The 24,018-nt window shown below is 43.8% G+C and overlaps 1 protein-coding gene across 1 annotated transcript in view; it reads right to left on the bottom strand.

The window, feature by feature from the left end:
• Positions 1 to 24,018, bottom strand: part of LOC100022761 (putative neutral ceramidase C) — a 69,338-nt gene that overhangs the window by 30,152 nt on the left and 15,168 nt on the right. Inside the window, 6 exon segments of the mRNA XM_056795570.1 lie at positions 6,112 to 6,189; positions 9,850 to 9,977; positions 11,690 to 11,866; positions 16,385 to 16,534; positions 17,943 to 18,118; positions 20,557 to 20,689. Of these exon segments, the coding sequence (XP_056651548.1) occupies positions 6,112 to 6,189; positions 9,850 to 9,977; positions 11,690 to 11,866; positions 16,385 to 16,534; positions 17,943 to 18,118; positions 20,557 to 20,683 (836 nt within the window). The 5' untranslated portion in view covers positions 20,684 to 20,689.

The raw sequence follows: 24,018 nt of genomic DNA, 5'->3' as shown, positions 1-24,018 counted from the left end.
GAAGGAAGGAAGGAAGGAAGGAAGGAAAGGAGGCAGGGAGGGAGGCAGGGAGGGAGGCAGGGAGGGAGGGAAACTTATTAAGCACTTATTATGGGTCAAGCAGTATGTTAATTACTAAGGATACAAATAGAAAACATTAGTTCATGCTCTCAAAAAACGTATTTTTTAATAGGAGGGTGCAACACATATGAGAGTCCAACCATAGCACAGATAGAAAGGCCCAGAAATCCTAAGGATGCTTCAGCAGGGCAGATGGCAAGCCCCAAAGATGTACAGGGGTCCCCAAACTATGGCCCACAGGCCACATGTGGCCCGCTGAGGCCATTTATCCAGCCCCCACCACACTTCTGGAAGGGGCACCTCTTTCACTGGTGGTGAGAGGAGCACTGTATGTGGAGGTGCCACAAAGCATGGCATCGCTCACGTACAGTACTACTTCCGGTGACATAGGCAGGGAGAGTTCAGTGTGACACACCAGTTAGGCTGGGTGCTTTTGACAGATCAGTTTGATGGCCAAATGGTGAATGATCTGAACAGGAAGAGACATGAGGCAGAGAAACTATCCAGAAAGCACTATGGTACAAAGAAGAAACCATTAGAATCTATGTCAAAAGGATAAATCAAGTCAACAGTATTTATTAAGCCCTTATCATGTGCCAGGCACTGTGCTGAAGGCTGGTTAAGAGCCTTAATCTTGTCCAGCTCCTTCATTTTAGAGATTTATAAACTGAGATCACAAAGTTAAATGACTTGCTCAAGATGAAACAGGTAGTAAGTGGCAAAACCCAAATTCAAACCCAGGTTCTCTGATGTAAATCCAGTGTTCTCTCCACCATACAACCTCCTGCATAATGGATGCAAAGGTCATTTTAAAATTTAAAATTTAAATTTAATTTTAAAATTTTAATCTAATTTAAAAACATTAAAATTTAAAAATTTTAAGAATTGTCAATTAAAAAAATGTTTAATTTTAAAATTATTTCAATTTAAAAAAAAACCCTGAGAATAATTATCATTGTGATCATTTTTGTATTATTATCCTTGGAGAAACAGAAGGGATTCATAAAGTCCTCTTCCTTTTCCTTTGTTTCATGAGATGCCATGGCCAAAGTAGTTTGCTAGTGGCCCCCAGTGATGATGGTCATGTCCATATTTAGCTTGGGTGATCTTTGGATGAAAAACATGGCGTCCATCATGGGGTCCGGATCCAAAGCCTATGTGGCTTTGTTGGGCCTGTCAAAACTTGTGCTATGAGGGTACAGTCTTCACCTCTGAGCTCCTTGGGTAGGACTTCAATGAACAATGGCCTAGAAACAAACTGGACCTACTAATGCAAGAAACCAGATTGTCCAAGCTTGGCCCCACGCCTGATCCAAATAGGAGGAAAGGATGTTTCCTTGCTCCCTCTTTCTCCTCGGCCCTCTTCCCTTTCAAGGAGGAGAAAAACAGCCCATCGGATCCCTCCATGATTGTTCCAACACCTGCTCAGCCTGTACCCTGGAGCTCCAAAAGACAAAAACGATCCAGACTAAGAGGCTGTGTTCTACCCGTCCCTGGAGCAGGAAGGAGGAAGCAACCAACACCCAGAGCTGACAGACAGCATGAGAAATGTCCATTGCTCTTGCAATCTCCTGAGAAAAAGTTCTGCCTTGCCTCAAGAGACAGAGATAATGGAATAGAAATTCAAGCCCCTCTTTCTGCCACTCCAGTTAGGAAAAGAAGCCTTCAACTCTTGGCCCAGAATAAAGAACCCCAGGGAGGAGCTTTGCTCAGCAGATCAAGCCAAACTTTCTCCCTGGCTCCTTCAAACTGTATTGAGAACAGAGTTGAAGTGGGGACCCCAGGTCAAGCCCAAGCTCTGCTGATTAACCAGCTTTGTGACCTGAAAGCTTATCACCTGTCTGGGCCTCAGTTTACTCGACTGTAAAATCAAGGTTTGACCTAGACCATTTATTAGGCTTCAGATCCCTTCTGGTTATAAGAATCCATGTTCTAAGATGTCCTGTCGCTCTAATATTCTACAATCCATGTTGTAAAATTCTTTTTGACTCAGACGTTCTTGTGTTCTCTCCTCTAAAGTCTCTGCCAACTCTGCCATTCCAAGTTCTAGGTTCCCAAATTCCTTTCATGTCTCATTCTTTCGGTTCTAAAGTGCCCCTCCGCTCTGAGAGCTTTGTTCCAAGATCCACGCCAGCTCTGGCCTGCCATGTTCTACATGCTGGGATTCTACGAGTCGGCTGGCCTAACCCAAAGAGCCATAGAAGAAGGGGAGAGAAACAGAGTGAAATGAGCAGCATAGAACCATCCACCCCAGAATCGACACTGCACACAACAACCATCGAAGGAGGTCAGCTTTGGAAGGATTCTAACAGTTGCTCTTGGTTTTTGGAAAGAGACTCGTAATTCTCTAACCTCAGGAGAGAAGAAGCAGAACGTTATAGGCTCTGTGTAGGTTGTTTTTGCTAGACAGCTTTCTCAGTTATGAGGGACGGTTCTCTTGGAGGGGTGATGGGTATCCCCAGAAATCACGGGGATGTAAAAATGGAGGCGAGGCATCAATAAAATAATTAAAAAAAAAAAAACAACATCGACCCTTACTTTCCGTCTTAGAATCAAATACCATGTATTGGTTCCAAGGCAAAAGAGTGGTAAGGACTGGGCAATGGGGGATAAGTGACTTATCTAGGGTAACACAGCCAGATTATGCCCAAATCCAGATTTGAACCCAGGACCTCCCATCTCCAGACTTGGCTCTTTATCCATTGAGCCACCTTGCTGGCCCCAATGGAATTATTTTAAAAATAAAATAAAATAAAATCTAGCTGGGTTCAAAAAGTAAAAACTAAAATTGGAGTAAGCCATAAATAAATCTACCTCGCCCAGGCTAAGCCAGTCTGCACTAGCTGTAAGCAGGCACCGGAGCATCTGAATTACCCAGCAACAAAGGGCTCTGTATTATGCTCCCAGAACAATGCTAAAGAGATCCAAAGAATGGTCTTGATGGAGCCATGAGAGACAATAGCAGGAGCATATTATTCAGAGCCCACATGCTGGGCAATAGAAATAATGGGAAGCAATCACCAGTGCTGGGAGCAGATGGGGAAGCATGGCCCTCACCTCAGCTGACCCAGAGCCTCCCTCCACATTCCTCTCAGAGGTGCATAAAATGAAGGCAAGAACATCTGGCAGCTCATTGGGCCTCTTTATCAGCTCATTCAATGATTCCAAGATGAACAGAAGGGCTTAGCGCTCCATGGTCTCAGCCATCGAACAAAGGGTTAAAAGAAGCTGGTTAACACATTGGAGGAAAACCCTGCCCAAGCAGCCAAGGCAAGGAAGTCACTTCTTCTCTCTGTGCCTCAGTTTACACATTGGCAAAATGAATGAATAATCTTGCACTGTTGACCTCTCAGAACTGTACTGAAGATGAAATGAGACAAAGTATGTGAAAGTTCTTTATATCTACAAAGCACTCTACAGGGTCAAGGAAGGAGCAAGGAGCCCCACGTGACACAGAATAGCAACAACAACTGCCATGGGCATAGTACGTGATGGTTTGCCCATTATTTAACGCCAATGTTACCATCTGAAGGAGATTCCTGGAAAGGATGCCGCCAGAACTCGAGATAACACAGATGACTACAAATAGAATACCCCTCTTGGCTCTCCAGGGTTCAAGGAAGCTAAAGAAAAAGGAGCCATTTTTGTTTGTCGGTTCATATAGAGTGGGTCTCCCAATCTTAACCAAATTAGAAATCCAAGTAGCTACTCTGGGCCAGCCCTGCCATTGACTGGCCCCAGAAGCTTAGACAACAGCATACATTTCCCATCCAGCTGTATCCATTGAGGACTTCTTTGATTTTACCATCATGCCCCTTTGGATCCACCTTCATGGCCCCCATCCTTGTCCCTCTGCCTTTTCAGCTCTCTTTTAGGTAATGTCTTCTCCCATTAGATTATAAACTCCCGGAGGGAAGGGATTATCTCCTCCTACCCTTCCTGCTGAATTTGTATCTCTTTATTATTTGTATCCCCAGCACTTGGCATAGTGCCTGGAACCTAGAAAGCATTTACCAAATCTTGATTGACTTGCTGACTGATATAAACAAATGGGGACTTTTGTTACTACCCTGTTACATTGAACATACCCTTTAAATAAATTGTATATAACTTATCTACAATTTCAGATAGAATTTTCTTTTTGTTGTTTTCTTTGTATATTAAAATAGTCGAGTTTGTTATTAATTTTTAAGTTCATAATAAAAATAAAATATTCTAAAATAGTCAAACTTGTAACTTGTCCCGGAGCGGATTCTATCTGAACTCCATTAGGTAAAAAAGTGAGAATATAACAACTGTAATAGCAATAACAAGAGGCAGTTTGGCATAGAGAATAGAGAACTGGCCTGAAAGCCAATAGGGTTTGGCACACTACACTCACTGGCTGTAAAGTCAGAAGATCTTAGTTCGAATCCCACTTCTGACACTTACTGCCTATATGACCTTGAAGCAAGTCACTTAACCTCCCAGAGCCTCGGTTTCTTCATCTGTAGATGACCTGATGTTGGATGGGCCCATCTGGGTTAGATTGTAAAGGGATGGAAATCTGTCTACACTGGTCCCTCTAGGAAGGAAGAGGCTGACCAATGGGTTCCAGAGCCCTAATGATGCTGCAAGATGCCCAAAGCTTTTCTGATAGGGCTTCACCTAGAAATGCCCTTGGTGTTGTGGAGAGTGGTCAAGCCTTGGAGTCATGAGACTGTGGTGATGGTAAGTTCCTTCTCTTGCAGGCAAAGTTGGCTTAAACAAGTTTCTTAATCCCTTTTAGCCTCAGTTCCTTCATCTGCATCATATGCAGAAGGACAATTTTGTAAAAGGCAAGTTAATATAATAATCATTTTTTTTAATTTGGCATGCAGTTGGATGGTGAAGCCATAGAGATGGCCTTTCAGTTGTTGTTCACTCCTTTTCAGTTGTATCTGACTCCTCGTGGCCCCATTTGGGGTGTTCTTAGCACTTGCCATTTCCTTCTCTAGTTCATTTTACAGTTGAGGAAACTGAGGCAAATAGCTAGTTAAGTCTCTGAGGCCAGATTCAAACTCAGGAAAATGAGTCTTCCTGACCCCAGGCCTGGAACTCCATCTACTACTCCAGCTTGCTGCCCCTGGTCTTTCAATATGGGTAACTAGTAGCTAATAATAATAATTGCTAGCAAATCCACAGCTTCTTAACTTGGCCAAAGCCTTTCCTATCTACATATCACCTTGATTGACCAGATACTGAACAAATGCTGCCAATGGACGATGAGCCAGGCCCAGAACTCAGGAAGAGGAGGAAGAGAGAGGGCGGATGATCTGTGGAAAACTTCATGAGGATTTTAATGACACTAAGCTCCCCCTTGAGACTAGGGCTTATATTTTTCACAGCAATAGTGTTCATATGAGGCACACAGTAGGTGCTTAATAAATGCTTGTTCATTCATTCAGGAAAAGCTTTTTTCTTTCTACCCAAACACATGTGCATTTCTTATACCAGAAAGCAAACATTAAGTGACAAAATACATCTCCCTTTTTTTTGCCTTTGCTGTGGGAAAATTTCAAGAACCCAACTGGTGTCCAGCTGATCTATGATAGGAGTCTGGGCCAGGCTCCCAAGAGTAAGTAGCATATCTGTTTCCTTTGAGTTCTACATTATGTTCCTTGAACATAAAAATATTGAAAGGAAGGGAGGGAGGTAGAAAGGGAGGGGGGAAAGGCAATATGAAGGAGGGAGTGAAGAAGAAAGAAAATGGGAAGAAGGGGAAAAAGAGGAAAAGGGGATGGGGAAGGACAGCACAGAAAAGAAGAGAAAAGGAGACAAAAGAAAAGAGGGAGAAAAGGGGAAAGGAGAGAGAAGGGAAGGAAGGAGAAGGAAAAGAGGAGGGGAGAAGAGAAAAAGAAGAAGAAATACAGCTTAAGTTTTTCATTTTTTCAGAGAGACAAAGAGTTGATCTCAATGATCCACTAGTTTAGCCAGATTCCTAGGAACCAAGAGACCATCTCACACTTTTCATCTCGCAAAGAAGGAAGATCTTTCCAATATAATTATGTTTGATTTTTTTTAATATGGTACCTGAGCATCCCTAGGTCTCTTCCATTGACATCCACCATCTTCAGGAGCAGCATTTCCTTATCCGTGTTGCCAGAATACCTAGTCAGCAAAACAGAGCAGATGATCAGTTTATGCCATCCCCCTTTTTGAAATTAGCGGCCCCCAAAAATTGGAAACTGAGGGGCTGCCCTCCGATTGGGGAATGGCTGAACAAATTGTGGTATCTGCTGGTGATGGAATACTATTGTGCTCAAAGGAATGATAAAGTGGAGGAATTCTATGGGAACTGGAAGGACCTCCAGGAACTGATGCAGAGCAAAAGGAGCAGAACCAGGAGAACATTATACACAGAGACGGATACACTGTGGCACAATCAAATACAATAGACTTGCCCACTGTAGCAATGCAATGATTCAGAACAATTCTGAGGGACTTATGAGAAAGAATACGATCCACATCCAGAGGAAGAACTGTGGGAGTAGAAACAGAAGAAAAACAAGTGCTTGATCATATTGGTCGATTGGGGATACTATTAGCCATGTAGAATCTAAGCAATCACCCTAGTGCAAATATCAATAATAGGGAAATAGGTCTTGATCAATGACCCATGTAAAGCCCAGTGGAATTGTGCGTTGGCTATGGGGGTAGCAGGGAGGAGGGGAGGGAAAGACCATGAATCATGTAACCATAGAAAATTTTTCTTAATCAATTAAATAAAATTTTTAGAAGAAATCAGTGGCCCAGAGTTGTATTTCTCCTGCCTAAAAGGAATGAGTATCGTGCATCAACAGTTGGAATTCTGAAGATCTCATTGTAGGAGTTATAATGGCAGGGTATAGGACTAATGCCCCCAGCCTGCACAGGAACACTATTTCTTGATGTCATTCATAGCTACACCTGGTGACTGGTGGGTCCATGCTCTAAGGCACGAGCTTTTGTGAATATAGATAGAAAGATATACAAATAGATATAGTTCTATAAAATGGCCTTTGAGCTCTACAATAACCTTGTAAGAGCTGTAATCATCATTTGCCCCATTTTGAAGAAAAACAAACTTGGTAGTCTACGAGGTAGTCCCAGGTAAGGCTTCCGATCCTGTCCCATCCAGGATAGCCGGGTACACCCAAAATGGGCATCTTGCTTTTACCCTACCAGTGGCCACCTCCACCTTTCAAATTCTTGCTCCTGCCCTGGAAACACTAGTCACACCAATACTACCACTGCTAGTAGGAAGGGCATGCCAAGAGAATGTCCCAAGGCTCCACTCTCCCTCCCTTCGATCACCTAGAAAATTCCCTTCTCTGGCCACCACTCCTATCCACACATCGTACAATGATCTGGAACGATCCTGAAGGACTTGGGACTGGAAAGGCTCTCCACCTCCAGAGAAAGATCTTTGGCCTCACTTCACATCAGTGTATTTATGGTTTTATGTAGGGGGCTTTGGTTATGGATGACTTTGTTCTTACAACAATGACTGGTATGGAGGTGGGTTTTCCACGACAATAAAAATGAATTTTAAAAAAAGATAATGTTTTATAACAACAACCAAAAAAAGAGCAAGTCCTTGAGGTAAGGACTATCTCCCATTTGTCTTTGTCTCCCTAGTACCTAGCCCAAAGCCTGGCACATGACAAATGGCCAATAAATGCTCCACAATCAACTGGACTTTGGATTAAGAGCCCTGCCCATTGGTGACAGTTAGTGTCAGAGGTGGGGTTTGAACCCACCAAGGTCTTCCAGACTCCATGCCCAGTAGGGTAACCACTAGAAGCCAATCTTCTTAAGTTCTATTAAGACAAAGAATCCCATTTGACAATTTGCCACCCACAGGGAAATGGCCCAGTTGATTTCTTAGCATCTCAGTGTTGTCCTTAGGGTACAAGGGCACGTTTCCCTTCAATATGGCAGACGGAGCTGTTTCTTCCACAATTTTTTCTCCATAATCTATATCCATGTACCATTTTAATTATAGAACATGCCCATCAGAAAACATTTCCCCAGTGGCATTGTGTTAAGAAAATGGGCTTAAAGCTTGTCTTCAAACCCTTTTACAGTATTCCAGGCCTGATTCGTCTGTCCGCTCTTGGGAAATTGATATAAGACATTTGGGAAATGCCAGCAAGATGTTCTGTGGCACAAGCCTGTCACCTCCCTTGCTCATTACCCTCTTCCAAACCAGAACAAAAGAATTCTCTCCCTGATTTACTCCAGGCCATTGGGAGCCTGACCTCTTTCCACTCTATGTATTCATGCATTCTCCTACCTCCTGTTCTCCCATTACAGGATTTTCTGAATGTCTAAGGGAAAGGATTGTGAATTTGTGTATGCGTGCAAGTGTGTACGTGTGTGTGTATGTGCCTAACACACTCATGTATGCTTCCTCATTCACTCTTTTTTAAAAAAAACCCTTATCTTCTGTCTTTGAATCAATGTTTGGGTTCCAAGGCAGAAGTAAATGACTTGCCCAGGGTCACACAGCTAGGTAGTGTCTAGGTCAGATTTGAACCCAGGACCTCCCATCTCCAGGCCTGACTCTCTATTCACTGAGTCACCCAGATACCCCCTCATTCACTCTTTATTCTGATTTCGTCAAATGAGCATTGGCTAAAAAAAATTGGTAATATTTAGAGTGGAGGAGAGAAAATTCAAAGGAAATGTCATGATCTTTAGTATCAAGGATCAGAAAACATAGAATGATCAACTGAGAAAGGCTCTAGCCTGCACTCTGCAAATTCTATTTCTTTGTCATTCTATGTATTTTATTTTATGCATCTAAAAATACTCTTCTGGGAGGGGGCCCGTAGGCTTCCCCAAACTGACTGCTCATAAACGAAAAGGGTTAAGAGCCCAGGTCTAGAGCTCGAAAGAACCTTGGACACCTTCTAGTTCAGACCATTCATTTCTCATAGAAAACTAAGAAAAGTCAAATGGCTTGCAGGAGGTGACACAAGTAGGATTTGAACTCGGTTTCACTTACTCCAAGATCCAGTTGTTTCTACTAATAGAACCACACTGTCTCTGGTCTTTTCTCAAGACCCCTCCAGACTTCGCCCAAAACATGTCAATTGAAAATGGAAGGACAACTTTTAAGCTGGGGATCCCAAACCATTCACCAAGGAGGCTTCTTTGCAACTGGACCAAGAAGTCAATTAACCAACCAACAAGCATTCTTCAAGACCTTTGTCTATATGCCAAACACTGGGCTGGTGCTGGAGGTGCAGAGCCAGAGAATGGGACCATCCACTCAATGGGGGTCTGTTCTAACAGGGACACCACAAGCATGCACGTCCAAGGGAAATATCAAGAAAATAAGTCCACAGTCATGGGGGAAAGAGGCTGATCATGGCTAGAGGATGGGTAAGACTTCATCCAGAAGGTTGTGCTTGACTAGTGTCTTGAAGGAAGAGACAGATTCTAAGAGGAGGACATGGAGAGGGGATGCATTTCCGGCCTGGAAAATGGTCAGAGCAAAGACCAAGAGACATGGAGGGGAGAGAGGGGGTTAGTATCATTTGTAGGGAGAAAGAGAGAAAGAGAAACAGAGAGAGACAGAGACAGAGACAGACAGAGAGACAGAGAGAAGGTTCGTGTAACTAGACTACCGCATGCAAGAAGGGGAGAACTGTCCACTGTGGTTGGATCCAGGTTATGGAGAGGTCCACCATTATCTAGAGTCCTCTGGGCAGCCATTGTGTGTTTGTTAGACTATTGGTTTGTTGGTCTGTAGTCCTTCCAGTTTCCACCTTTCCCCCTCACCTGTCTCTCTCAGATTGTGGATTCTGCAGGTAAGAATAAGGACTCCGGTTGATCTGAGCACCTTCCACGTTGCCCTTGTTGACAAAAATCTTGCCTGGTTTCATGTTTTGGTGGGCCTGGTCAATGCTCTGGAGATGCAAAGGAGAAGGCATTGTGTTAGCAATGACAGGAAAATGGTAATAACTCACACTTCCAGAGCACCTTAAGCTTGCAAACACACACTTTCCTTCCAGAAGACTGGAAGGGAGACAGAGCTGGTCATGCTTTACCTCCATTTTACAGATGAGGAAACTGAGGTCTGGAGGGCTTCAAGAAACCTGATCAAAGTCACACAGCTAATTATTGGCAGTGTTGGGCAGCTCCAGCTCAGGGCCTCTGAGACAAAAACAAGTTCTTTTTTCCTACACCAAGAAATGTCCTCATAACAACCCCATAAGGCTGGGACCAAAAGAGTTAGTCTCCTCCATCACCAGCCAATGAAACTGAGGCTCAGGAAGGTAAAGTGACTGAAGATGCAAAGACTGAGGGAGAGGCCAAAAGCGAACCTCACATCAAAGCTCCCCCTACTCACCTTGAAATGTAAAAGGGGGAAAGCATTTACCTTTGGATTCGAAAACAGGGCTCAGAAATGGTGCCTGGCATAAGGAACTGGGTCATTTGGCCTCAAGAGGGGGTTGTAGAGAAAATCACTTTCTGTGCACTGATACCTTACACACACACACACACACACACACACACACACACACACACACACACACACACACACTCCTCTAGCCTTATTTCAGGTGTTCTGTTTTCCCATAAGATACTCAAGCTCCTTAAACAGCAACTTGTCTTGCTAACTTGCATCTGTATCTTCAAGGCTTAGCCCAGGTCTAGCATCCATGAAGTTCTTATTAAATGTTCACTCCGTCTCCCTCTCTCTCTATTTCTCTCTATCTTTCCCTATCATCTAGAATCCATTGATCCTTCTATTTATCCATCAGTCCACCTATATAGTCTTCCATCCATCCATCTTTTTATCCATCTTTCTATCTAGCCTTCCTTCTACCTATCTTTCCATCCATCCTTCCATCCATCCATCCATCCATCTCTGAAGGATGATGTGGCTTTACTGAGCTTCCTCCAGCAGCTGATGAGATGGCTTTAAGTCCCCAGAATGGAGCCCCATTGGTAAGAAGTTTAAATCCAATGAAGATACCAAACACTTATTTTGTAATCACCAATTAGGGTAAGGAACCTTCCTCCCCTCCCTCCCCCATAAAGAAACTAGGTGGCACAGTACACTCGTGGGTCTGGAATGAGAAAGACGAGTTCAAATGTGGCCTCAGATTCTTACTAGCCATGTGATCTTGGGCAAGTCATTTGATGTCTATTTGCCTCCATTCTTCACCTGTAAAATGGGGCTAACAAGAGCACCTGCCTCTCAGGGTTGTTGTGAAGATGAACTGAGATGGCATATATAAAGTTCCAAACTTTAAGGCACTCTATAGATAGAGAACAAGCCCTTGAGCTGGAGTCAGAGGACCTGGGTTCCAATCACAGATATAAGATTTGTCACTAATGCGATGTCACTCTCTGGGCCTTGGTTTCTTCCTCTATAAAATGAGGAAGTTTGCCTAGGTCATCTCTCAGTCCCCCTATCCCCTCTCTCCACTTTGGGTTTGGGCCTGTGATTTCACCAATTTGTGGAGAACTTCCAGTGTGGAAATACCTCTCCATCCATACAGACCAGCAGTCTTCATCCACTTAGTCTTTGGAAAGGAGAGGGAATGAGGCCAAGAAAGGAATAGGAAGAGAGGACTCAGGGTAGGGCATTCTCCTGTAGCCCTTCACCTACCTTTAGGATGCCTTCCACAATGAACTCGAACGTCCTTTTGCTAAATCCTCCACTGGAGAGCACAAAGATGGTGTACTGGAAATAGCCTGCAGGCCCCGAGTGAGTGTGAGTGCCACTCAGAACCACGTTCTCCTGGGTGTACAGGTCGCCATATTTGCTCTGCAGTCTCTTTAGCACCTTCAAGGAGAAAGGCCAGCCACGGGGCGGGGACGTATCACAAATGGACCATCTCAAGTTTTAAGTTTGCATTCTCAACCCTCAAAATTGGAAATCCTGAAGAATCCTCCCCTTTCCCCTTGATGTGCCCAAACCTCCCAGCTCTTCAGTGGAAGAGGGACTGCCCCTTGGCATTCAGGCCCTGCAGATCCAGTCCTATCATAAGAGGAAAGGTTTCTGACATTACTGAAATGGGGGTTGTGGGGCTCAAAAATAATCCTTGAAGATACTATTTCCTGTTGCTTTAAAGTTGGCAAAATGCTTTCCTCACATAATTCCAGGGGGTGGAGAGAATCATTGTCATCATTTTCCAATTGAGGACATTTTGGCCTAGGAAAAGTAAATGACTTGCTCAAGGTCACTCATCTTGGAAATATGAGAGTTAGAGCTAGAGCCTAGGTCTTTGGACTCCCAAACCAAGGCTCTTACCATCATGCCAACCTACCTCTTCATGGCCACCCTTTTAATTGGTCAACTAGCCTGTCCCTATTCTTTGAGACAAGTGAGCAAAGGAGGCCCACCATGAGCATCTTTTGTTTCTTGGTTCCTCGATTTCAGCCCTCTCAAAGGGTAAAATGGTTTCCTTTTCTCTCCAAAATTGGCAGCTGCATGAGGAGAATTTTCTTTATACTAATGCAGTTCAACTGCTTGAGGTAAGTTCTTGGCCAGGAGTCCTGAAGCTGCAAAATTCTTTACATGGAATATTACATAACTAATGAAGTGTTTGTGCCTGAGAAAAGATTCCTTGGGAGCACAGGACTTTGGGGGCTGAAAACAAGCTTGCCCAAATGTACCATATTGAATGTGAATCCCCTGGAGTGAAAGGACTTGGAGAGAAAAGACCTGAGTTCAAATCTTGATTCTATTGCTAACGAACTGTCCATAACATTGAGGAAACCTCAGTTTTCATCTCTTTAAAATAAGGGAGGTGAATAAGATTGATCTTGACAGTGTCTCTGTCTTCTCTTCACCTTGACATAAAAAGCCCTTCACAGCCTCACTCCAGCGGCACCCTTCAAGACAACACCAAGCATCTTGTGTTCCTGCTGCCAAATTAGCCTACTTGCTGCTGCCAGCTCCACCTCTGGGCCTTTGTACCAGCTGTTATCCCTCATGCTTGAAACAGATCCTCTCTTCAACAGCGCCCTCCAAGAATCGTTGGCGTCTCCCAAGGTTCTACCAGGCAAGACAATCTAGTGGCGGCCTCTCTATAGGAACCCCAGCACCAAGCATGGGGGTCCTACCCTGTGAGTAAATGTTTCACCCATGCTTGGTTGAGCGAGTATCCTCTTCTTGACATATTTACTGCGTATGAAAGAGTATTTGTTCTCCATCTCCCTTACCGAGTGGTAAGCTCGGTCTTTTGCAAATACTCGTCCATCTCCCCATTTATCGGAGTCTAGTCTGTCCCCTCGTCACAGGGAAGGGAAAACTCCTGCCAAAAGAAGCATTCTTGACTCCATCAGTGACTACATTCACCGAAATCTCCAAATGGGATGTGAACCATCCTTGGAAGACTGGAAAGGATCGAGTGACAGAGCCACGTTCACCTTAAAGCCAGGTTAGTCCCTTCATCTTACAGAAGAGGAAAATCAGGTCAAGAGAGGCAAAGAAAGCTGCCTGGTGGCTGGGGTCACGCTGGGACAAAACACAGACTGTCATGCATTTAGGTCTCCTGCCTCATTTTAAATTTCCTTTGTGAACTTAACTATAACCAGCAAACACAGATATTTCAGGTCTCTCTCCATTCCCCTGCACTGTCTCCCTCAGCAGTGACATCCGAAGACAAATACATCCTCCACGTTCTTCCTCTAATCCATACTGGTGGTGTCCCAATGGGAGAGTCACTGAAACTCTCAGTTCCCCTAAATAATTTTCTAAGATTATACATGATAGATCCAAAGCCTGCCATCATCCCAGTTGTTGTCTGGATGTCTTCCAGCTTATCAATATCCTGAAATCAACCCAACTAGAGCTAAACACAGCAATCAAACTGATTCTGACAAGGGCTGAGTACAGAGTGACTTCCTCCTCTCTTCTCCTGTTAGCTATGCCCTTTCTAAATGCAATCCCAGATCCAGTTAGAGTTGGGGAGCTCTGACAGCACATTATTTAATCCTATTGAGGCTGCAGTCCACTAAAAACCCCTGATTCTTTTCAGAATAACTTGCTTATCCATGCCTCTCCCATCTTAAATTTGTGTAGCTGATTTTTTTGTACCCAAATGCAAGACTTTCATCTCTAGTGAAAATTTCCATCTTGTTAGATTCAGCCCAATGCTCTAGCCCATCCAAATGCTTTTGGATAATGATTCTTATCCCCTGGGTTAGCTCTCCCTCCTGGCTTGGCATCATCTATCTCTGATGTCTTTATCCAAGTCATTAATAACAACATTAATCAGTATAGTGTCAAGCACAGATCTCTGGGAGAGGCCACTGAGATTAACATTGGCATGGAATCATTGATAACTACTCTTTGAATATAGCCATTTGGAGCTCACTATATATTTGCCTTTTCCCCTAAGCCTCACATTCCTCTGGGAAATGGGCTTCCCATCTCCTGTGGCCAGGTCCTTCTCTATAATTATAATATATCTCTGCACCTCTCTCTCTCTACCCCCTGCACATTCACTCAACTATTTTCACCCCCAGTGGAAACATACTTAGTCTTGGCTTTGTCACTAGGTGATGGATTCTGTGACCCACACCAGCCCATCCCAGAATGAGTCAATGTATATAGACCACTAAATTCAGTAATCTAACAACAACATCAAAAAGCCATTATGTTAGTGTCACAGGTTGATAACTCTGGGTAGATCTAAGATAAAGATCTGAGAGCCCTCATCAGAGGTTGAATTCTCATGGTCTGTCTGAGAACAGGTCCAAGTGGCATTACCTCCACCTTCTTTTAGTTTTCCATAACAAGATTGCTGACTGCTCCATGAACCCTGGATGATTCCTGGAACCATTATCTTACCCCAACCATTATCCTACCAGCTGTCCTATCTACATTCTTGTTACACTTTCCCATGGACTTTTCTCGTGAGTGATTGTTTTTAACTCCTGTGGTTTTTACCTTTAAAAGATCTATTAGTCTGAAATAACCTCAAACCCATTTCCATCAGTATTGGCCCTTCTGACCCCACACTGTGTCTATGTCTTTGATTCTTATCTTTTCTCTCATCCTTATCTTCAAGTGAGACCCTTCTAACTTCTACCTTGTATTTCTTCTTATTATTTTCCCAAATCTTACCTACAGAACTCTGGTCCCAAGCCTGCCCCCTGTGGGCTTTTACATGTTAGAGCAGTGGTTCTCAAAGTATAATGGGCCAGGGAACCCCTATTGATTCCAAAAAACATTTTCAAGGGGTCCGTGAGGTCCAAATTATTTTTATAATACTAATGTGTTTTCATTTCTAATATGGTCATGTCCATAGGTATTATTCACATAAACAAAAATTCTTTGGGGTCCTCAATAATTTTAAGACTGTAAAGGAGTCCTAAGACCAAAATATTTGAGAGCCCCTCCATTAGACTCTTGAAGGGAGAGATTATGAGGCAGGAAAATGCAAGTGCCAAAATGTTAAATGGCCAAAAACAAAGTTTCTCTGATATAGTATATGTCAATAGAAGAAAAGAATTCTCCATTTCCAATATTCGTTGTCTGTCCACAATTGTTCCAGAGACCAGGTGGTCTCCTAGACAGGACCACAAAGATTACTCTTCAGATTCAGCTCAAGTACTACCTTCTACATGAAGTTTTTCCTGATGCCAAACCCCACCTGGTTACTTGTGTCCTCCCTTCAAAAATCAAAGAATGACTCCAGGGCACCAAGAGAAATTCCTCCATTTTAAATCTCTTCAGCATCTGTCCCTGTCCCTCCTTTTTATGATACTTCCCTTTAAGCACTCTACAATTCCAACCCCCCCCCCCCCCGCCCCCAAGCCAGTTTTTCATCATCTCTGTCTTTGAACTGGCCATCTACCCATATACACATACACCTTCTCTTTCCTTTCACCTTGGAAGTTCCGGATTATTTGGGCTATATGGGGCCAGCGGGCCTCTTTGTTTGCAACCTAGTCTAGGAGGCCAAGGACCAGGCTGTTGAAACAGCTTTCTAGACTTTTAAATGAACAGAGGAGACGAGCCCATAAGCACATAAAGATTCTGGCAGATGTCCCATGGGCATACCAGGTACATATATCAGAGAGGTTTCTACTTGGACATGAGGGTGCCACAATGATTTGAACCAATGTTGTACTCTTGCTGAGAATTCTTCTCATGCAATAGCTAAGCAGACATCCTCTCGTTACCTTTTAGATAGTCTATGAGCATCTCATGGACTCTAGTTCCCAAGAGATGCCCACTCACAGTTGAACCTGGTCTAGCTTCCATTTGAAATGGTCTTGCTCTGCAAGGAAAGCCAGTGGATAAACAATGTAGTCCTTTCTTTCTCCCTAAGCTTGGGTATTTTCTTACCTCTAGCCTGATCCTCTGGGACACCATGCCAATGTCAATGCTGACAAATACCACTCGCTTTGAGAGGTCTGGTTCAGCCAGGACAAAAGCCCTGCTGTAGAGCCGGGTGAGAATCCCACTAGCTGTCTGGCCCGACTTGGCGTAGCCCATCTGGAGGGGAAGAGAAGCGAGTTACTTACCCCTGGGAGTCCCAGAGAACCCAAGAATCCCCATCTGGATGGAAGGCCAGAGCCCATACAGTCTAGCCAACTGAACAAGGACCCCACAACATCTCCAACAAAGGCTTAGCTAGTTCCTGCTTCTGAACATTCAGAGATGGAGAGATCCTGAACTCCTAAAGTGACTCATTCTGCTTTTTGGAGACAGACTACATCTCTAAATCTGCCTCTCCGTATTTTCTGTATCTCCATCTTCCTGGTTCTGCTCTCCAAACCCAAACAGAACAATTCTGGTCCTTCCTCCTAATGACTCTTCATATATTCAGTAACACAAAATCTAGCTTATTAATACTGACATACATACAGGAAGTCTCTCCTGAAGGAATACAGCCTCCTGAAGGCCAGAGGCGGTCTCAGCTCAGTCCTTGTATCCCTAGCCCCTGGCACATACAAGACCTTGCACACAGTAGGCTCTTACCAGGACTTATTGTTTGATGTCCTGTGACCACTTAGATGCAGCTGATGGTGGAAGAAAAGATGTCTTTCCAAGAAAATTATTGATGCATAAAAGAGTCTGCCACCATTACATTAACAACTAAGTCTATTCCTGTGTCTCCAGAGGTAGTGGGTTCCCCATTCCAAGAGGCCCCAAGCAAAAACTGGATGGCCAGTTGTCAGGGATGCTCTAGGAAGAATTCTAGGCCCTGAGGTAGCACAATGGAACGAGCACTGATCTTAAAATCAATAAGACGTAAATTTAAATCCTGAATTAGATGCTTATGAGCTCTGTGACTGTGGGCAAGTCACATGGCCTCTCTGAGTCTCTTCTGTAAAATGGGAATGATCATAGCACCTACCTCTTAGAATTGTTGTGAGGACCAAACGAGATATGTAAAGACTCTGCAAAATTTGAAGTCCTGTCTAAGCGTTAGCTGTTATTGTTCTTATTGTTGTTAGTATTCATTATTACTTGGGATCAGTCTGGACTCAAGGGCCAACCCTAAGAAGCTAGGATTAATCTGTCTACAGTGATCGGCATCAGAGAGGTCAATAAAAGGGCAGTTCTGTGTGCTAATGGAAAATACCATCTAGCACGGTAGCCCACTTTGTTGGAGGTGACCCTGAGTTCTCAACAGTTCTCCTAATCAACTAAAACCACTGGCAAGTCCAACTTGGCTACAAAGCTGTCAAGTGTGGGCCCAATGAAGACCGTGGCTGCCTCTCAAGGACCAGCCGGCCCAAATCTGGAAAGTCATCACATCGTCTGCCAGATGTGATGAATGTTTTCAGGCTCAGCAGTGCGCCACCTCTGTAGACAGGGAGAACAACCCCACCACCACAGTCAGATCACCACAGTGAGGCACTGCATTAGGTCTGTAAGTGGCTCAGGGCATTCCTACCAAGGGTATGTCTGCCACTTGGCCTGTACAGTCAGCTCGCCCAACACCAATATGGTAGCCACTGAAGTTCTGGAATACAGTGGTTGTTATTGTAGGACCATCGGTGACTGGAGGGCCTTGGCTGATTGAAGGCTCCTGGGTGGCTACAGGCTCCTGGGTGCCAAGAGAACCGTGGCCTGTGGAGTGTAAATAGAGAGCAAGAAATTGCAGAGAACATGATGTAGTGAATACGTAGCGAGCATTTCCGCTCTCTCCATAGTCGCCTTATGAAACTAAGACACACCCGTCATGATTTGAAGTAATCTCTCCCATCAAAGCCAGTCAGGTGGGTGCTAACTGCAGGAGTCTGATTGGCAATGTCAGCTTTTCCCAAATCAAAGCTAAGAAGGCTCTTTTTTTCTTAAATGGTGAATTTTCTTATTATTAGGAAAACAGAAGGGCATAGAAGAAAGAGTGCTGGTTTAGAGTCGGGCAATCTGGGTTCAAATCCTGGCTCTGTTCCTTAACTGCTGGGTGACAAGGAGAAAGCCACTTAACTGCTCTGGGTCTCCCTTGTAAAATAGGGGTGGAGACCAGGGAGGGGGGTAGATGGCCCCTGAGGAACTTCTCCCTCTAAATCTATGATCTTAAGTCATTGGCCTTCCTTACGATGACATTCCCTCATCTGCTAATAAAAAGTAGGTTGGGAGAGGGATTTCATTCTAAGTCTCCAATTCTATATTTCATCCCAACCTAATTAAGCTCGCCTTCTTCGGCACAGTGCATCAGTCCTTCTGCTCCATCATAGCAAATCCATTTCCAAATTCCCAGAAAACAAGTTGTCAAATCCCCCCTCCAAGGATATGCTCATCTCATTCTCTCTCTCTCCCTCTCTTCTCTCTCTCTCTCTCTCTCTCTCTCTCTCTCTCTCTCTCTCTCTCTCTCTCTCTCTCTCTCTCTCTCTCTCTCTCTCTCTCTCTCCCTCTCTCTCTCTCTCTCTCTCTCTCTCTCTCTGTCTCTCTCCCTCTCTCTCTCTCTCTCTCTCTCTCTCTCTCTGTCTCTCTCCCTCTCTCTCTCTCTCTCTCTCCTTGTCTCTCTCTGTCTCTCTCTCTCCCTCTCTTTCTCTCTCTCTCCCTCTCTCTCTCTCTCTCTCTCCTTGTCTCTCTCTGTCTCTCTCTGTCTCTGTCTCTCTGTCTCTCTCTCTGTGTCTCTGTCTGTCTGTCTGTCTGTCTCTCTCTCTCTCTCTCTAGCATGCCCTTTCTCCAATTTCATTTCTAAGATGTTAAGACCCTCCCAAGCACATCCTCTATGACTCCTTCCCTGGGGAACAACCCCAACTCGTGATCCTGTCTCATTCTGAGATTTACAAACTGCTTTCCAACCAACAACTTGTAAAGTGGGAAGAGGGCAGATCCCACGATTTCACTGATAAAAGGAATTGTGAGATCACCATCTTCTTCTTTTTTTCTTCTTCCTAAAAAAACAAAAACCCTTACCTTCCATCTTAGAATCTGTACTATGCTTTGGTTCTAATGCAGAAGAATGGCAAGGGCTAAGCAATGGGGGTGAAGTGTTGCCCAGAGTCGCACAGCTAGGAAGTGTCTGAGGCCAGATTTGAACCCAGGACTTCCTGATTCCAGCTCTGACTCCTTATCCACTGAGCTACCTACATACTCCTTGAATGACTTCAAAATAGGGACTTTTCTGGGGATACTCACTTAGTATGTGTCAGAGACAGGACTGGAACCCAAATAGTCTGTCAATCAGTCATTCAACACACATTTATTAAATTTATACAATAAGTAAGAGATTGTGCTAAGCAATGGGAACACACACACACATACACACACACCCTGACTTCGAGAAATTCCCATTCTAATGTCTATTTTCCTTTTGCAGTTTTTCTGAAAAACTCTCCCCTCTCCCCTCTAATACTGGACCAACCCACTGACTTTTTCCAAAGTCCTGATCTCATCACCTCACACAAAGCTCCTCTCATCAAACTCCAATGGCTCCCTATCACCTCCAGGATCAAATAAAGAATGTTCTTTTGGTATTCAGAGCCCTTCATCACCTAGGTCCCTCTTATTTTTCCTTTGTTTTAACCTTTAATTTTTATTTTATTTTTTCTCAATTACATGTAAGCAAAATTTTGTAACATTTATTTTTTAAAATTTTAAGTTTCAAATTCCCTCCCTTCCTCTCTCCTCTTGCAAGAAATTTTATAAGATGATACATGCACAGTCATGCAAAACATTGCCACAGCTGCCATGCTGTCATGCTGCCATAAGAAGGCTCAAACCAAAAAAAAACAAACAAACAAACAAACAAAACAAAAACAAGAATAATAAAGAAAATAAAAATTATATTTCAATCTGCATTCAGATTCCATCAGTGGTGACTCACCCAACGTCACCAAAAAATAAACAGCAGAGCTGAGATTGAAAACTCATACTTTCCAACTTAAAAACCAGCCCTCCTGCCACTCTGCTGCCCACCTGGGCAGTGTTTGCCCAGAGAATTCCCCTAATGGGTCAGCCTCAGTCCTTTATTCCACACTCTCAGATTTCTGTGGGTCTTCTAGGCCTTGGACTCTGGAACAGCCCAGGAGACCCAGAGAAGTAATGTCACTTACCTTTATTGTCATCTGAGATCCCACTGGTGATGAAGAGGAGACTGAGAAGGCCCACCGTGACGGCCGTCATCAACAACAGAAGAACAATTAAGAAGATCTCCAGGCTGGAAAAGTTGCGCTTGGCCATGGCGCCCTTCCAGAATTGAAGTGAGGGAAAAAACAGGGATCAAAAAACAAATGGGAAAGGAATAACAAATGACACAAACCAACAGCCCCTTTCCTCTTACTAACTGGCTGGATTGACTATTCTGTCTGTCATTTAGCCAATCACTTGACAAGCATGTATAAGTTTTTACTAGTGCTAGCATTGTTCTAAGCCCTGGGGATACAAAGAAAGACAAAATCATGGTCCTGTCTTCAAGGGGTTTCCATTCCAAAGGGAGATAACCCAGCACTATGCACACTTCCAGACACATGGGGGTACTTAATAAATCTGTGTTGACTGTTGACTAACATGAAAAAGACCATTTATATATACATACACATATATGTAATGACATAAATTGTTTCACTCTAAATGCAAAGTGTCCAGTAAACTGAGGATTTTGAGCTGAAAGAGAATGCAAAAGTCATCTGTTGCAAATTTTGCGCTGCAAACTCCAATGCATCCTCCAAATACCAGCCATCTCAATTTCCAGCCCCCTCATTTTATTGATGAGGAAATTGAGGACTGATGGAATTTGTGGAATTATATATTGCTAAGAGTCTCAGCCTAGTGCATTGCTCGAGCCTGGGAACATGCCTGGTACTTGAAACCAGGGTAGAAAAAACCTTTTCAGAATGAACCAGATTCAGCTCAAGCCAAATGTCACTTACATGTGATCCTTACAAGGTCCAGAGTTCTAATTTAGTCACAATCACACCCCTGAAAAGTGGGTGTGGGTATGCACTGGGGAAAGAGATTCAGGACAATGAGTTCATCAACTCTAAATGGAGTCTTGACTTGTGCAGAGCAAATTCTCATCACTAAACATGATATCCTCACCATGTAGGATGTTGCAAGACCAAGAAAAGTATGCAGGATAGCTCTGATTGCTTGGGGCAAGCTTGACATAGTTCATATCTTTCTCCTCTGTGTACTCTTAAACAAAACCCCCACAAGCTAACTATGAGTCTTCCCCATCAGGTAGAATATAGGAACCCTCTGACCTAGGAAGTTCTAATCATGACAATATTGTATATAGTGCCCTAATTTTACATAGGAAGAAACCAAGGCTTGGAGAGATCACAAAACTTGTCCCAGATCACAAACTAGATAAGGGCAGAGCCAGAATTCAGATACACGCCCTCTGATACCAAAATATAGCCTTCATCCCACTATACCACTGACTTCAGTATGAGATAATGAGTCAAGAGTTGTTTTTCCAGCTCTAGAAATGGATTTAAGTTCATCCACCCACCCTGATTCATCTAGTTCCACTCTACCCCACCTTGGGACCAATGACATGTATTAGAGAGCTTACTAGTAGGGGCAAAAGCTTCAAGCTATGATATTTGGGTATCAAATATACCTCTTCTATCATGCCACTCTCATCATAACCCTGTGAGTTATTACTTTTGACATCAGGACATGAGTAAGGCAATATGGTACAATGGATAGACAAGCAATCTTGGAGTCAGGAAGACACAAGTTAGAATCTGACATTTATAAGCTATATAACTTTTTCTCAACCTTGGTTTCTCCATTTTTAAAATGAGGAAGTTGAACTCAATGGTCTCTGTGGTCCTTCTAGTTCGAGACCTATGGTCCAAAGATCTGAGTTCAGTCCTACCTGAGGCACATACCTAGGCAAGTCATTTTCACTTGACCTCTCAGTAGTGCCAAGGGAAGCCAAATGACTTCCCTGGTCAATGAACCAATGACTTTGGTCCACTCAGTACTAAGTCATAACCAACTAATGATTATTGTTTGGTCAAATCACCCACAGAGAAGATGGATGATCTCTTGTCTCCACATCCCTTTCATTTGGGCAAATTCCCCCTTGACCAATAGAATAAAGATTCTACATAGTGTATGGAGATGGTAGGATCCAGAAACCCATCCAGACGAGCTTGGGAGCCTTAAGGGATTCCCACAGGGCAGTTTCTTTTGTGGGGACAATGGGGAAGATTCTCTACCCCATGTTACAGAGTAGATATTACAGAAAATACATTATTGGACTTCAAGTAAGCTTAAATACTTACTAGCTATGTTACTATAAGTGTGACAAGCTTGCTGAATATTTCTCATACTCCCCCCAGCCACTCCAATAGAATATAAGCTCCTCTGGGGTGGGGGAAGGAGAGGACTGTTTGTTCCCATCTTTGGATCTGTAGTACCTCCCACAGCTCTTGGCATATAGCAGATGATTAATAAATGTTTGGTAAATAGGATTGATCCTCAGTTTGCTGATCTGTAAAACAGGGATAGAAGCAGTGTCTGTCTCACAGGATTGCTGCAGGTGTACCACTTTGTAACCTTTTAAGTGATGGGGTGCCAGTGTCCCTAACAGTACCTGGGATGGCCAAGAATTGTTATTTTACAAATACCTCCAGTTTGGAGAGGCATCACTACCTTATTCCTGGACCTCAGAAGAAGAATCTCAGAATCTCTACACAAAAAGAGTCAGCTAACCCCTGAAAGAGAGCTAGCAATCCTTGGAGACAGACTTAAGAAAGGATTACACTCAAAGCATGAAGGATAACCTAGACAAATTCCCAGAGATGAAAGGTGGAATATCTGGGTAGCCTAACAATTTAGTCACAGCTGGCCAAAGGGAGGCCAAATTACCCACAAGTCCATCTTTTTGCTCCCACTTAAGCTGAGTGGGGATGGACAGAGGTTCGAATCTGTCCTTCCCTTTCCCTTCCCTTCCCTTCCATGGTCTCCCCATCCTCCCAGCAGCTCCACAGAAACTTCTTTACCAGAGACAAGCAGTCTCTTTTGGCAGAGATAGCACATTGACTGGGATTGATGACAAGAGTTGACGTCTATACGCTGCAAAGTTATTGGCAAATATCATCTCTGGACCGCCCCCTTGTGCACTATGCATTGGTGCCCTCTGCCCTCATCAGACCTCATCAAGAGAACTGTGTTTAGTTCCAGGCACCTTCCAGAAGGGAGCCCAAATGGCCCATCTGCTCTTCCTTGGGGGCAATATTCTCCCACGTCCCTCCCTCTGGGCCCCACTCTCCATTCCTGGAATGTTCTTTCTCCCTTTTGCCCCCTAGAATTCCTTACTTATTTCAATGCTACCTACTGGATGAAACCTTTCCTTGGCTCTCCAGTTACTAATGGCAGCCTTTCCCCAAATGACTCTGCCTTAACCTTTGGATTTATTTATATGCCTTTGGGTTGCTTCTCCCAGGACTGAAAAATGCCTGAGGACAGAAACCTTTTCTCTTTTCTTTTGTCTTTGTACACTTGGCATCTAGAACTGGGCTGGGTACATAGTAGGAGCTTAATCAATGCTTGTCAGTTGA

This window comes from Monodelphis domestica, chromosome 1, assembly GCF_027887165.1.
Source record: "Monodelphis domestica isolate mMonDom1 chromosome 1, mMonDom1.pri, whole genome shotgun sequence".
NCBI lineage: Eukaryota > Metazoa > Chordata > Mammalia > Didelphimorphia > Didelphidae > Monodelphis > Monodelphis domestica.
This window is presented reverse-complemented; position numbering and strand designations above follow the sequence as displayed.